Source organism: Beta vulgaris, chromosome 5 (genome assembly GCF_026745355.1).
Source record: "Beta vulgaris subsp. vulgaris cultivar EL10 chromosome 5, EL10.2, whole genome shotgun sequence".
In the NCBI taxonomy this organism is placed as follows: Eukaryota; Viridiplantae; Streptophyta; class Magnoliopsida; order Caryophyllales; family Amaranthaceae; genus Beta; species Beta vulgaris.
The window spans coordinates 33,202,497-33,217,970 of NC_079206.1; the positions used below are offsets into that span (position 1 = coordinate 33,202,497).

Consider the following 15,474-nt stretch of genomic DNA (forward strand, 5'->3'; position numbering starts at 1 on the left):
ATGTTTGGCTTAGTTATTGAAATTGTTCGAAAATATTTGTGTTCTTGGAATATGATTTGAGTATGATAATGAGAAAATGATTTCGATTTTTTTTTTAGTTGGCTTAGCTTATGAACTGAAATGAAAAGTGGGCAAGGTACAAGTGGAGAAAAATGACGAAGATATAAGTTCAGTTAAGACCAGAAAAGGTCGAATATTATGTTATGTTATGTTATGTTATGTTATGAGCCTGTACTTGCCAACGTTTTGTGTTAAGTGATTGAGCTATGCCATCGATATATTTAAAAGATGAATTTTTTTCCGAATAATTACCAAGTTGTTTCTTATATGAAAAAGGGTTGCGAACCAAAACCGTTTTGACGGGCTGAAGTAATGTTACTGAGTTTTTCGCTCATTTTAGTTTTTGTTTGTCTTGTATTTTCCTCTGTAATGTGCATATGTATGTTCGAGTTTCGGAATGAATCAAGAGAAAGAATTTTCAAGTACAAGATGGAAATCAAATTAGTGATTCGAATTTATATTTAGAATATAAATTGTTGAGTACCAAGTTCTCATTTGATGTTTAAGTATTCTATTGTTTTTGAGAATAAAATATTCTTCGCTTGGGATGTAGCAAAGTAATCTATAGTATGATATTTGGGTTTCAAGTTATTTTGTTGTGGACCCTGACCCACAGGTCCAGGATCGTATAAAAAGGGTTTTGTTCCGCTGCAAGATAATATAATTCGAGGTTATTAAGTGTTAAATGTGATTAATGAACGTTAAGTGTGATTAGGTAGCAACTCGGAAGTGCGGGCTGTTACATGAAACCTTAAGCCATGGCCCCCATTGTTTTTCACCCCTCGTTCCTCCTCCTCCTCCGTAGTTAAACAATCTCTCTCCATATGGCGTAGTTTGCCACACGCATTACAAAAAATAGGTAACCTCTCGTACTTCACTTCAATCACCACAATCCTCCCATTGCTACTCTGTATTTTAATTATACCTCGAAGAGGTTTTGTGATGTTCATCAGTATTCGGATACATGCAGATTTGTCCCACATAACTCCATTTGATTCAACCTCCATATAACTCGTCCAAGGTTATCTTCTATCATACGAATATGGTTCACAGATCGAGAATCAAGGGGTAGGTTGTATAATCTTACCTAAAAAGGGCACCAATCCAATACAATCTCCAACGACTGCAAGCCTCCTTCAATTACATCCATCGCAACCGGTTGTTGGTAGAAGGTCCATGGGAGACCCTCCAAAACCTTCACCTATCACGCTTCTTAGCAAATTGAATCACAAATAGTCCGTTTTCAATTGTGCAAAACAAATTATCTTTTGCAATCACCCAGATTTGATTCATCGTACGTTTAAAAGCCTCGAAATTATAAGCTCTCATAGTCATAACCTTACCCACAACTAGGGGTGATAATAATGAGCCTAACAAGCTCGCGAGCAGGTCGGGCTCGACTCGGTCAAAGCTCGACTAGTTGAAGCTCGGCTAGACCTCGGGCTCGGAACGAGAATTTAACGAGCCGAGCCAAGCTAGGAAAAGGTCGGCTCGTAAAGCTCGTGAAAACCTCAATTATTATTTTTATACTAAAAAAATATTTTATATTAAAAAATATTTTATATTAAAAAATTATTTATATATTAAAAGATTATTTATATATATTAAAAATTATATTAAGTATTTCTTTTAAGATATTAACTAAGGTATACAATAGAAAAAAGATAAAAAGAAAAGGTAAAAACAATTATAAAGAAAAAGAAAACAAAAAAGATATATAGAGCTGAGCCTCAGCCTAATCGAGCGCACGAGCCGAGCTCGAGTCGAGCTCGAGCCGAAAATTCTAATCACGAGCTCGAGCCGAGTCGAGCCCATGAAAAGTTAAACGAGCTCGGGCCGAGCTCGGTGAGCTCACGAGCCAAGGCGAGCCCATGAAAAGTTAAACGAGCTTGTACCGATTCCCAGTGCTATCCGAGCTTGACTCGCTCGATAAATACCCCTACCTACGACAACAAGCTCCATGCTAGGGTTAGCGTCATCGGTTCTAATGTCATCAAGGGGAACAATACTATCTTCGTCCTTAGTTATTTTCAAGGCCGAACATCGAACAACAATTTCATCATCCATATTGGAAAATTCAGTGAAAGATCCTTCACCAATCACCAAGAACCCGTAACTTACCTCGAGAGACAAAAGATTCGCAAAATAAGACCGGTACCCTGAAATCCTAGTTTTTGCGTAGGAAAAAGACTCTCGCTAATTTCCTATATATCAAACAATTAAATATTTGTTGTTTTCATCCAAGTTTAAATAAACGTTTACACACGAAGCAGAAAGAATATATCCTTTCTCGTAGCCAACGGCTACTGGTTTGGTAAGTAATCATAATTCATAAGCATCCCATTCACCTCAGATTTTACAAGAAGCTGATAGTGCTACTACTATTTACTTGGAAGCCGAGCCGGTACTATAAATATCCTTCTCTCTCTCTCTCTCTTCTCTTTTCTCCCCCCTCAGTCAGTGAGTCAAACGGCGGGAAAACGGAAGTGTTTTTGGCGAAAATCTGAAATCTCAACCCCCTTTCAAAAACCAACACACACCCAAATCCCGCATTTTCAAAACCCTAAAATTTGAGAGAGAAGTTTCTCTCTCTTCTCCTCTTTCATGGCGTTTTCTGCCTCGCAAACCTTAATTCAGGAGAACTGCCATGAACAACACCTCCAACAACAACAACAACAACATCATCATCATCAACAACAACAACAACAGTTGCCAGATTTACGGAAATTGGCAACTGCTGAAGAAGATATCGACAATCATTACGCTGGAACTCCGATTAAGTTTCTCCCTCTTTGCCATGTTTACTCCGCTACTTCGCCATGCGTCAGTGCTAGCGGTTCCTCCAATGTGGTCTCGAAGAAGGTTCGAGCTCGTAAATTAACCCTAATTGACGGCTGTCTTGACGATCACCAGCATGATGATGATGAGGAGGAGGAGAAGAGAGGAGTGGGGGAGGAACTTAAGAGTGAGCCTCAATCAGATTCACGGAAGGTGATTCGGGTTTACTCTCGGCGGGTGAAGAAGAAGCCTGTTCAGGAGGGGGAGGGAATTGCTGTGAAAGCGGAGCCGGTTGAGGAGGAAGGTTTTGTTGGGGATGTATTGGTTGGTTTTCCTAATAAAAGAAGGCGGGTTGGCTGTTCAGAGCTTCTCAAATTGGGCGTGGATTCCAGTGTTTTGAGTAGGCTTAATGGCCCCAGATTGCGAGAATCGCGATTTCAGTATAATGTTAATGCTACCAAATCTGTTGTCAAGAAAAAGAAGCAGAATTCTTCTGTTAATCACAAGAATCAAGATGACTGGCGGCTTAAAAAATGGTTCCAGTATGTTGTTTCTTCTTTTACTAATTCCGGCTTTTGATTATATTGTGTAAGCATTTTTATTTTGTTGATGTTTTTGTATTATGCCCCAGGTTAGCTTTTGATGGTGTTGATCCTATGGCATTTATTGGTTTAGAATGTCAGGCAAGTTAGACTATCTTTCTATTTAATGTTTTTGTATGAATTGATGAATTGAAATAAATAAACTTGATGATCATCTAACTGCAGGTTTACTGGCCATTGGACGATGTTTGGTATGGAGGTTCTATTACTGGCTATGATGCCGAATCTAACAAGCACAAAGTATGGTTTTTAAACTCATTTTCCTTTCACAGTGAAAGTGTTTTTCATAAAGGTTGAAGTTTTTTGTAATATACATATAAATCTTTAAATGCAGCTTAAGTATGAGGACAATGATGAGGAAGAACTGATATTGTCATTTGAACAAATTAAATTTCATATATCTGGAGAGGAAATGATGAACTTAAATTTCAAAGGAAAAGAAATAAAGGATGATGATGATCCGGATTACAGTCAGTTGATGGGACTAGCTGCTACTGTGGATGAGAGTCGAGAGCTTGAGCCTGGGGATATCATTTGGGCAAAACTTACGGGTAAGTTACTGAGATCTTTTAGATCGTATGAGCTAATTGGAAAATGGCTAGCTAATTGACTTTTATCTCATCATGGATCTTGTATCTATCTATTATTGCAAATGACTGAAGCATTCTGTTGAAGTTAAAGAGAAGAGCTTTCATATGAATGTCATTGCTGTTATTTGTTATTTATTGCTGTAAAACCTCTTACGTACACGGTTTTATCTGTTAGAGTCTTAATTAAATTCAGAAAGGCAAGCCAGTTCACCTTACCTGCATGCAGTATCAAGTAGCTGCTGCTGCTCCCCTTCTAATGAAAATATGCAATCTTATCATTCAACTCTTTGGAAAATTACTATCCTGTGCTAATGTATTCTCTTTCAGGTCATGCCATGTGGCCGGCAATCATTATGGACGAATCACTTGTTAGTGACCGCAAAGGATTGAATAAGTGCTCAGGAAGAAGATCAATTCCTGTGCAATTCTTTGGAACTCATGACTTTGCAAGGTTGGCTTATGCTATTACTTTAATGATGAGAATGTAGCGTATATATTGTTCTTGCTGTTAAACGTTGCTAATAACTTCTTGTGACAATCAGAATACAGGTTAAACAGACAGTATCTTTCGTGAAAGGACTCTTTTCGTGTTTTCATTTGAAGTGCAAGTCCTCACGTTTTATTCGAAGCTTGAAAGAAGCAAAAATGTAAGTTTTCTGCAAGTTCTCATCTCTTTCATTTCTGGGGTAAGGATCAGGGATTTGATTCCCTTTTCCTCTCCAAGGGCTTCTATAATGGGGGATGGCATTGCTTTTACAGCTTATCAGGGACAAATTTTCTTTGTTATTTAACCTTTTCCATTTACGTGCATTATCTGTCTATATCGTGTACACTTTGCTCCATTTTGGTTTATGGGATATAACGTTGACTAATAGGTGTACGATTTGCCTTATTTGTATTGCAGCTTGATTCCACGGTGAATTGATTAAAATGACCTCATTAATGAGTAACAATTCTATTTATTTTGCAATTATCTCATCTCATTCCTTCCCTTGTGGTTGTTAGAAATGCATTTATTGCCCCTTTTGAATTACAAGCTCATTCTTTGAAAAGCTTGTGCTATTTCCTTTTTTGATAGAGGTCGTAATATGCTAAATTTTGCTCAGTCGTACATTCTATTTGAGTTTACAAAGCCTATTTTTCTTGATCTTGATTAGATTAATGGTAGACAGGGTGAGCCTTGTGAAAAAATGCGCTTCTGTCCTATAGAAGCTCTTCAATCTTGTTGATTCCTAATAGATTTGTAAAATTATTGGTTCCGCTCCATAATTTCATAATTTTTTAAATTAGAAGTTTCAGTTTATTTGAAAGGAAGTTTGTGAGTAAAGAGATCATATATGCAGATTTGGCATTCCTCTGCTAGGGTTTTGTCTATAGTGTGCCATGATGCTGTACGTGTCATTTAAAAATATGTTGCTCCTTGTAGATTCCCTTTGTCTTTGAATTGAGTGAGGTGATTTGAATTTATAACTTTCCTATTCAGCTGGAACCTATGGTTACTTTGTCGCTCGAGATGCGACAAGTATTTCACAACGGTACCCTTTTTCTTCTGCATGTTTAGCTGCTTTGCTCTTGTGAGGGTGTGCCTTTATTCTTATTTAAATATCGGTCTACATCTTAGATAGAGACTCCTGTATTATCTTTTCCAAGCTGGAGAACATCCTGTGACGAGAAAGCTCTTTGTTTGTAGAATAGCTTTTCAGCTAATTAATTTTTTTTCTTATCTTATAACAAGAAGCTTGAATATTTTGAGCTGCAATATGCTGGCTTTGATTTCTGACTTCACACTGTTCAGAACTTGTTTTTCATAGTTTTGTTCTGCCTTGTCATTGTATCATATTCAGAATCTCTACCACATAGCCTATTGCTCACATCTGATGAGACATGTAGTTATTGTACTGAGCTCACAGACATGTTGTTCTATCAGGTACTTGAGCGAGCAGAAACTTCCTAAAAGCATGCTGAACATGCAACATGTATCCACTGATGTTCAAACTGTTGATTCGGATGAAGCTTCAATGAGGGATGATGTAATTACTGAACCTCATAGATTAAGTTTTGAGAGAAATGGGTCTATCTGGCTGCATCTGTGTTGGTTTTCCTTCTTATCTAGAGCCATGGAAATGTGGAGATGTACATATTAGATTTTTGATGAACAACTTTTCTGTACAATTGAAATGTAGATATTAGAATTTTGATGAACAACTTTTCTGTATATTGGAATGTAGATATTATAATTTCCATTAAGCAGAAATTGTTCATAGCAGGATTAGTATGTTATTTTCTTGGATCATACTTTTCTCTCAAGGATTTCATTTGGAAATGCCATGAATTTTTTTTTTTGCATACAATTGTTTATGTTGCTGTGGTTCGTTATTGTTTGGACGCAATATTTTCAATGGCGTAATTTAAGTTATGTTTTTGGCAGGAATTGTCGTACTCAAAAGGGCCAATTAAACTCATTTCACGCAGATCGTTGTCTGATAGATACCAAAACATGCCCAGTGGTCACTGGGGTATCAATATTAATTGGAAAGATCTTGATAGATGCAATGTGTGCCACATGGATGAGGTGAACAATATATCACATTTTCCCCCAAAGTTGTATGCAATCTTTGAAGATAGCCATCTGTTTCTGCATATCTCTTTCTCTCTGTCTGCGTGTCTTTCCATCAGCCCATCTGTCCTTATCAGGAACTAGATTGTCTCTAAAGATTCCTATCAGTGCAGTGCATAGTTTGGTTTTATAATATATCGTTCATTATCATCTATCCTTTGAGTTTATTTATCTGACTCAATATGGTATTCTGCTGTTGTATTCTTTTCAGGAGTATGAGAACAACTTGTTCCTGCAGTGTGATAAATGCAGAATGATGGTGAGCACACATTACATTATTGCATATCCTTTTGAGGTTCCACCCCTCTTATAGTGATCTTACTAGTGTATGTATACTTGGGACAAAGTCATCATGTTAATTTTTATGTCCTTTCTCTTGTTCCAACTGAGGGTGTGCCTGTTCCTAGAATTCAAATCGAAAGTGGACATATTTTATTTTCTATAGGTTTGGGGGCTGATTTCTAGGCTAAATTTTACTTTCACGCAGTTTCCTACAGTTCATTCTCCTCCTTGCCTCACCTCACTATGGTGGCATGACACCTATCTATTGCTCCTACGCTACCGCCTCTAAATTCTGCAATCCTTTCGAGATTCTCATATTCTTTTTGTACTTCTAGATCTAGTGAGCGCTGTCGAGGCATTGCCAACCCTCATCAAGGATATTCACGAAGTTTTGCAAATTAACTGAAATTACAACATCTAGAAAAGCAGCAAAATAAATTCAGGGAAAATGTTGATACTGGAAAGATAAATATAGTCTATAAATATGATTATGTAGTCTATGAATATGTCAAAAATTCAGAATCACCCCTTCAAAAAAAAAATTCTCAGGTGCATGTTCCTCCTGTAATTATTGTTGAAACTGCTGCTATATTGCTTGGTCTAAATGAAGCAGGAGCAATAAGATATTAAGATCTTTGAATGGATCTCGCTCCTAACCAGAATGGATCTCATCAGTGGCTGGATAGATCTGCTGGTGCTGGGAGCAGTGGTGTTGCTCGCAATGTTTCATCAGAACTCCAGGCTACTGAGACAGGGAGAGAGCTAGAGAACCAATTTGATTCTGGTTGTGGTCAACTGTGGTTTTGGTGTTTGATCGTTGATGGTCTACGCCAATAGTGGCATCAGACTCATGGTTTGTAAGTTTGATATGGTAATGGGCACAAAGGGGAGATGATTGAGAGGGGATAAGGGATGGGGGGAGTTTCACTTTGGAGAGGTTAGGGGTTAGGGCCAATAACCTCCTGTTACAGGGTGTATGGATTACCCTTCCCCATAATTTTTACCCCATTTCCAACCAAAAACAGTTCCATGATTTACCCCTAATTTATTTTCCCCTTTATGTTCTCATTCTAGGCACACTCTAATTAAAATCTCTATTTTTCTTTATTAACATTTATCACTTCTTGGAGGGATGCCAACTATTTAATTATATGATACTGTATGCTTGTTTCCCAGGTTCATGCCAGGTGCTATGGGGAGGAGTCTGTCGATGGTAGACTTTGGCTGTGTAACTTGTGTCGAGTTGGAGCACCTGAATCCACTCCGGCCTGTCGTCTTTGCCCTGTTGTAGGTACATATTGCTGCGGTGATATGCGTACATGCAAACATGTCTATCACATATTAATCTTCTAATTGATATTCCTAGGTGGAGCTATGAAGCCCACAACTGATGGTCATTGGGCTCATCTAGCTTGTGCTATCTGGATTCCTGGTTGGTTTGTGCACTGCGCGATTTGTTCTTTGGACTTGCCTTTTTTCACTTTTTGACTATAGTCAAATTCTTGCAGAAACGTGCTTAGCTGATATAAAGAGAATGGAGCCAATAGATGGTCTGAGCAGAATTCATAAGGTAGTGTTTAATCGTATCTTTGTTTTTTTTTTTTTTTTTTTTTTCCTGAAAGGAATCTGTTTATTATAGTATGGTTGCCCATGGATGGATGTAATACTTTCCAGTGCTAACTTCTTTGAGGCATCTTTCACTTAGGACCGCTGGAAGCTGTTATGTAGTATTTGTCATGTCCCATATGGAGCATGCATCCAGGTAAACTTGGTTTCTGCTGTATACTATATATCTTTCCAAAATTTTATTAAGGATTTGTCTTTGGCTTCAATTTCTGATTCTGTTATTAAATTTGGCAAGTACCTTTTCTTTGTTTTATATATTTTATTTTGGAACAATTCGAGAATGTGAGATCTGATACAGCTACAAGATAGCAGAACTATGTGCTCTATTCTTGTTATGCCACTGTAAGGAATTGGTAGGGCTGTTTTGGCTCCGTATATTTCACGTTGGTTTTAGCATGGAAAAGTAGTATCATTTTGCAACCCTTGTATCTGTGACTTAGAGCTTAGGTGACTCTGAAACAAGTTCAAATAATCCACTGGTAAAGCACAGCTATCACTTAGTCTGGCTGCTGCATAATTTGTGTCTGCACACTGCTTACCCTGGGGAAGATAATTTTGCAAACAGGCTAGTGAAATTAGAGTTGAAGAACTTAGTGTCAACTTTAGTTTCAATTGGTTATCTTGAATAGTTGTTAACTACTGAAGTAGGAGAAGAGAGTGGGAGAAAAAGGAATATGGCTATGCGTTGCTGAAATCCTTGTCTTGAAAAACAATATGACAATTGGTCAGGAACTGACAGATACTTCCAGCTCCTGTAGGGGTGCACCTGAACTATTGTTTTAAGCAAAATTTTTACCTGCCAAGGCTTTTTTTGTAAATATGTCAGTATCAGTATGCTTCTGAAAGGGATTTCGCACGCATGGGAGGAGAAAATTAAGGGTTTCAGTGTGGAGCATTTTCAGCTAGATTATGATGCTAGTAGGAGAATAAAAAGTAAACTTTCAGGCAGCCAGCATGAAAGTTGTCTCTGAGGTTTTGCCTGACTTCTTTTGTGCATGCAGGTTCTTTTTTCTTCTTTTTAAAATTTTATGTGTCACTTTTTGACAATTTAGAGAAACTGGAAAAATTGCGAGTGCCTGATTAATATGCAGGACACGTCTTGTCCTCTGATTTTGTATCTGTGCTTTACCATTGCTTAGGATTAGCTAAGCTTCCTTAGTCAATTCTTGTTTTCCCTATTCTGTCTTGGTCAATATCTCTGGCAAAGGAATAAACTCTGTACCTTTTTTCGTCATGTGATTTCAGTGTTCTAACAGCACTTGTCGTGTTGCCTATCATCCACTCTGTGCACGTGTTTCTGGCTATTGTGTTGAGGTACATGTTATTTTGTTAGTTTTAGTGTTTGCATTGTGAATTTCTCTCAAAAGCCTCCTTTGGATTTTTTATTTACATTATAATTAATTTTAACGTCAGAAAATTTATGCTTGTATAGCTGGAAGATGAAGACAGACTTCATCTCATTTCACTAGATGAAGACGAGGAAGAACAGTGTATTCGCTTACTTTCCTTCTGCACGAAACATAAGCAGCCATCTAATGATCGTCCGATTGTGGATGAGGGAAATGGAAAAAAATCTCGTCAGAATTCAAGCTATATCCCGCCATCGAATGAATCTGGCTGTGCACGTTGTGGTAGGTAAAGGTTATGGTATATCTGGTTACTGGAAAATTGTTTATGTTTGTAAAACACACCTTATTGTTTTATTCATCATCCTTTGATTTATGCATAGACGGGAGCTCGTCGTATCTGAATTTTTTTAAAGTGATTTTATGAATGAAATGCAATAGTTTTAGTGACAAATATGTTCTGTGTCGCATCCCTCAGAGTTTAGACTAACTTTACAAGTCGCAAGTGTTTTTATATTCTTGAAAAGTGTTCAAACTAATGTAATGCTCAACATCTTTTGCTATGTGTTTGTGGTGTATATGCATTGAGTTAATTTTCTTTTCTTTGTAACTATAATACTTTAGTGTATTTCCTGCATATATTATCATGTCAAGGTTGTTATCATTATCTGCTTTCTGACTTTTTTATGTGATCACGAACAGAGCCTTATGATTATTCTGCCAGAAGAGGACGTAAAGAACCGGCCGCAGCATCAGCAAAACGTTTATTTTTAGAGAATATGCCACACCTTGTTGGTTGTTATTATGTGCATGATTCCATGTCTCGCACCTCCGAGGAGGACAATGTGGATACTGGCTCTAAGTTTTCTTCAGCAATTCAAAGTGGATCGTCAAACCAGGAAGCTCTGCCAAGCATACTTTCGATGGCTGATAAATATAGATACATGAGGGAGACTACTAGGAAACGATTAGCATTTGGTAAGGACTTGCAAGTTGCAGGCATACAGCCTTCATAGTTTATTTTGAACGAAGAATAAGACAACAAAGACCAACTAAAGGCTGGCATGCATGCTAAAATGTATCCTTGAGTTATTCAGTTAAGTGTCATCGATGTGTTGATACCATGCACAGTAAATGTGAGAAACCTGGATGACTTGCAAAGTTGCCATATACGATACACAGGCATCTACAAACTTAGAATGTAAAGGCATACAAGGTATGCTTAAATCAAGCAAAGTTGTGCGACAGGTTTCATAAATCTTGCGAATAGATAATGTATACATGAATATCAATCTACAAGCTAAATGAAACTTTTTCCCAACAGAACACTAATAAGTGGGTGGAAGTTTTTAAAATGTACTTTTTTTCCCTAATCGTACTGCTGTTTTCATTTTTAGTTGAATATTGGTTCTCACAACATCTTCCTAGATATACATATACTTAATTATGTATGTATGTATGTATCTATATATGTATGTATGTGCATATATGTATATAGATGTATGTATGTATGTATTTATTTATGTGTGTGTATGTATGTATATGCATCTGCATGTTTGCGTAACTTGAGAGTATTATGTGTGTAATAATTTTTTTTTTCGGTAGGTAAATCTAGAATACATGGATTTGGGATCTTTGCGAAGCAGCCACATAAAGCTGGAGATATGGTAAACTTTTTCTTATGTTTGAGCATCTCAACTTCTATAAATGTCTTGCAAGAGAATGTAGTCACTTGCTTTGTTTGATTCAGGTTATTGAATATACTGGCGAAGTTGTTAGACCTCCGGTGGCTGATCGAAGAGAACACTTAATATACAATTCATTAGTTGTAAGTCAAATTGAACATTTACTTGTGTTCTTGTGTTAGTTCAAAAAGATGGTCATTATCATTGATACTTGTTGGCATTCTAGTCGGTATATCATCGATAATGTGTTATCACTAGTCTATTATTTCTCTTCTATGATCTAAATTCCCAGCTTCTATTGCCGTTTTCTTTTGTTATGCTTTATGTCTATATAGACATTTTATCTTTTAAATATGGTAAGACCAGCTTTGACTTGGTCTGGTATCGTTTTGCAGGGTGCTGGAACTTATATGTTCAGGATTGATGATGAGCGTGTTATTGATGCTACGCGGGCAGGAAGTATTGCTCATTTGATCAACCATTCATGTGAAGTAATTATTCTGTCTCTATTTATATCTTTTGTTGTCCAGTTCACGAGATCTCTTTTTCTCATTTCCTTAGCTTAAATTTTTTCTACTAAACTCCATATATTCTTCAGGAACACCCACGTCAATAGTGACATGAAAGTACAAATTGAACTAGTTAAATTGTTAAAGTAATGTTGTATGATTTTTATAATTGATAAGATTATTTGTCTATTCCATTACTCCTATGCTGTGAAATATCACTGCAGTTCAGATCACCGACATTTCTTTTGTCTGTGATTGGTCTGTGAGAATTACCTTTGCGCTTAGTGTTCAATAATTTTGTTGCTGTCGCCACTTGCTGACTCAGGCATGATTGGTAACACTACATTGTTCTTTATGGTCAACAAGGGATGGTACAAGAAAATGATAGTATCTACATTGATAACGCTTTATGTTTGAGCTTTGTAAAGGTTGAACATGTCTTGTTCATCAAGCGCGGTGAAAGTTATTTATTGTGTTTTTGTTTGGAATCAGTCATACCAAAGACTGTTTGAGATATGTAACTCTATTTCGTATTTTGTGCAGCCAAACTGTTACTCTAGATTTATAACTGTTAGTGGTGATGTACACATTATAATTTTTGCCAAAAGAGATATTAAACAATGGGAGGAACTGACTTATGACTACAGGTTTGACTTTTGAGCTTGGTCTTTTTGCATTCTTTCCAGTTGTTGGCAGCTGATAAGCTTAAGTTTTCATGTTATAGGTTCCTTTCCATAGATGAACAACTTTCATGTTATTGTGGATCCGAAAGATGTCGAGGGGTAGTTAACGATATTGAAGCTGAACAGCAGGCTGCTAAGCTCTATGTTCCTCGCAGTGAGCTGATTGATTGGAGGGGAGAATAAGAGCTGTAAGTAAATGCACATATCAGGCTCTCTTTCATCACTATTTAGTCATATTGTTCTTAGATTGACTGCGGACAGTGTTTATATTTCTCTATTTTTCGTTGAAATTTAGGTTTTAATTTATGAAGATGTTTTTCGTTGATTTTTCTGTGTGGGGGAAGGGGAGTTGGGTGATGGGGTTGGGGGAGAGATCTTGTTGGATTGGCTTGGGATGTATGTAAACCTTTTGTTCCTTTGCTCACTGTATTTCTCAGCTGCTATATGTGAGTTTTTGTGCTACTGCATATGATCTTTACCTGCAATAATCTTTGGGTTGCACCATAGTTTGAAATGTGTGCCGTGGTGAGTATCGAGTTCAGGCACAAAGAAAATAACACTAGAAACTTAGCTGCAGCAATCTACAACGGGCGCAAAGCATGGTGTAAAAAAAAGGCTGGGTCGTTTCACCATATTCTAAAGGTTTCCAAAGCTACCAAACTGATACTACTCGCATTGTAAAGCTGTAGAAAAACGCATCTGAGGTGGGTTCAAGGGGTATCTTATGGTTTGAGCCGATATTTAGCGGTACAACAACCGTATAGTCCCCGTTACCGCATCACCGTGACCGTTACCACGATCGTGACAGAATCCGCATTTTTCGAACTATGTCGCAAGGTGGCATGCTTCCAACCCCTTCCGGCAAGGCGCAAGGCACGATGCCTTTGCCGCTTATTGCAAACACGATAGAGGGAAAGGAGATCTGAGTTTAGCATTTTAAAAGAATCTAATTTCCTGTAAATAGAACTTACCCCGGATTAAGATTCAAATTCAACCAAGATCCCTCATTGAATTTCAAAAAGGTGTTTTGATTTGTATCATCAATTAGAAAGCAAAATACCCTAAATTGTGAAGTTTGATGTCTTTTGACAATTGGAGGTCGACAGTTATGACAGACTGCCGATTTGTGTTTCCCCACGGTTACTGGTGCTACAACTTTTGGCAGGTCTGTCCTGCTTCCTCTCTCTTCTGTTCTTCCTCTTCGATCCACTTTGTATAGTGCTGAAGCTAAATTCTGTTTGCTTCTTTGTCTTTCTCTGTTGCCGATATTATTTTATTCTCTTTTTTTTCCCTCTCTGTGGTCTCCGTGACAAGCTTTCACATGAAAGGAAGTCAATAACCCTCCTATTCTGTTTTTTCTTTCCACTTAGTAGGTCCCTTTCAATTCGATATGGATCGTTAGCAGTGTAGTGTCAGCATGTGGGCTGTGGGTCATGGCTAAAGTTATAATTTTATGAAGGTTTGTCTTTTAACTTATCTTTTTTGGTTTCAGTTTCCCAATATTTGGGACTAATTTACTGAAATACTACAATTCAAAGAGAAAAAAAAGAAAGTAACGTTGTGCCTTGCCTACAAGATATGTGCATCTTCGCCCTGTACTTTATATCCAGGCTTGAGGGACCCTTTGCGTCTCCATGCACCTTGCGTCTTTTGGATATAAAGGTTACACAAACACTCCATGTGAGTGTCATGTTTTATTGCCTGACACATATTTGACACCAACAAATGTCTAACATGCCCAAATTCTTACGACACTTATTTATGTTTGACAACATCCTTTTTCCCTAGAAGTCTAAAATGTTTGATAGTAAATGATTGTCTAAATGATTAAGTAAGGTAATGGTAGAAAAAGATTAAAAGGTCATGAAGGCCATGAATATAAACGTAAAATAAAAAATGATATGTATTTTGATCCTTATCATGACTTTGATATAATTAGAAATACATTATCCTTGGTCTATTATTTTTCACAAAAGTGGGTGGTAAGAATTCGAAAACTAATTAGAAAAATTAGTGATTTTAATATTTCTTCTTTAGTAATTTAGTAAAATTATAAAGTTTTTTCATATATATTTTTTGTGCATGTGTCTTTTTATTCATGATCACGTTTTTCTTTGCGTTGTCTTGCCTATTTTTGTATTCATCTCTATGCAACCTAGCATAAGGTGTACGGTGATACTATTGTTTTAAGGAAATGCTGGTTGGTAAGTATTTTAAACCACCAAAAAGTATAGTTGAAGTTCTAGATAGAAATTTATGGCTAAATGAGGAACTTTTTATGATTTGTAGAAGATGGTTAATTTCATTGAACCTATATATATAAAACTATATGACCTTAGAATCAGGCAAACATACTCTACGACAGTACGACTTTCTCCACTAAAAGTTGATATGTAAGACAATAGATATCCCCTTTTTAGTATTGGTTATGACGAGTGTTACCTAATTTACCCCTACCCCCTCAAATCATGTTTCAGTTTGCCCGTTCCAAAACGCGATTCAGTTACGCGCCAAATCGGTGGGGAAGTCTACCTATATTGACGAAATTGGCATTCCGGATCAAGAGAGAGGAAGGAGAGCAACTGTTAGGCTTAGTTTTAAAAAGCGCGTCCAAGGCGCGCCTAGGCGGCAGGCAGACCTAGGTGACGCCCAAAACGCATCCCAAGAGTGAGGCGAGGCGAACCACGACATGCGCT

General features: G+C 37.3%; 1 protein-coding gene across 12 annotated transcripts in view; it reads left to right on the forward strand.

Annotated features, from left to right (window-relative positions):
• Positions 1-2,400: 2,400 nt before the first annotated feature.
• The window catches only part of LOC104893769 (histone-lysine N-methyltransferase ATX2), a 33,117-nt gene continuing 20,043 nt past the window's right edge, over positions 2,401-15,474 (forward strand). For 5 of the 12 annotated variants that reach the window (XR_008969452.1, XR_008969444.1, XR_008969446.1 and 2 more), the window contains exons 1-21: positions 2,401-3,380; positions 3,470-3,521; positions 3,606-3,680; positions 3,775-3,991; positions 4,358-4,481; positions 4,573-4,677; positions 5,958-6,060; positions 6,459-6,602; positions 6,859-6,906; positions 8,106-8,220; positions 8,296-8,361; positions 8,438-8,499; positions 8,635-8,691; positions 9,801-9,869; positions 9,988-10,186; positions 10,604-10,879; positions 11,507-11,568; positions 11,652-11,729; positions 11,982-12,077; positions 12,639-12,742; positions 12,820-12,966. Coding sequence is in view for 1 of the 12 variants with exons in the window: in XM_057395102.1 (XP_057251085.1) it covers positions 2,665-3,380; positions 3,470-3,521; positions 3,606-3,680; positions 3,775-3,991; positions 4,358-4,481; positions 4,573-4,677; positions 5,958-6,060; positions 6,459-6,602; positions 6,859-6,906; positions 8,106-8,220; positions 8,296-8,361; positions 8,438-8,499; positions 8,635-8,691; positions 9,801-9,869; positions 9,988-10,186; positions 10,604-10,879; positions 11,507-11,568; positions 11,652-11,729; positions 11,982-12,077; positions 12,639-12,742; positions 12,820-12,961 (2,910 nt within the window). In the remaining 11 variants the exon portion in view is untranslated. Of the gene's footprint in view, positions 3,381-3,469; positions 3,522-3,605; positions 3,681-3,774; positions 3,992-4,357; positions 4,482-4,572; positions 4,678-5,957; positions 6,061-6,458; positions 6,603-6,858; positions 6,907-8,105; positions 8,221-8,295; positions 8,362-8,437; positions 8,500-8,634; positions 8,692-9,800; positions 9,870-9,987; positions 10,187-10,603; positions 10,880-11,506; positions 11,569-11,651; positions 11,730-11,981; positions 12,078-12,638; positions 12,743-12,819; positions 12,967-14,148; positions 14,238-15,474 lie in introns of all 12 variants that reach the window. The other 7 variants (XR_008969450.1, XR_008969445.1, XR_008969448.1 and 4 more) reach the window with 3 other exon arrangements.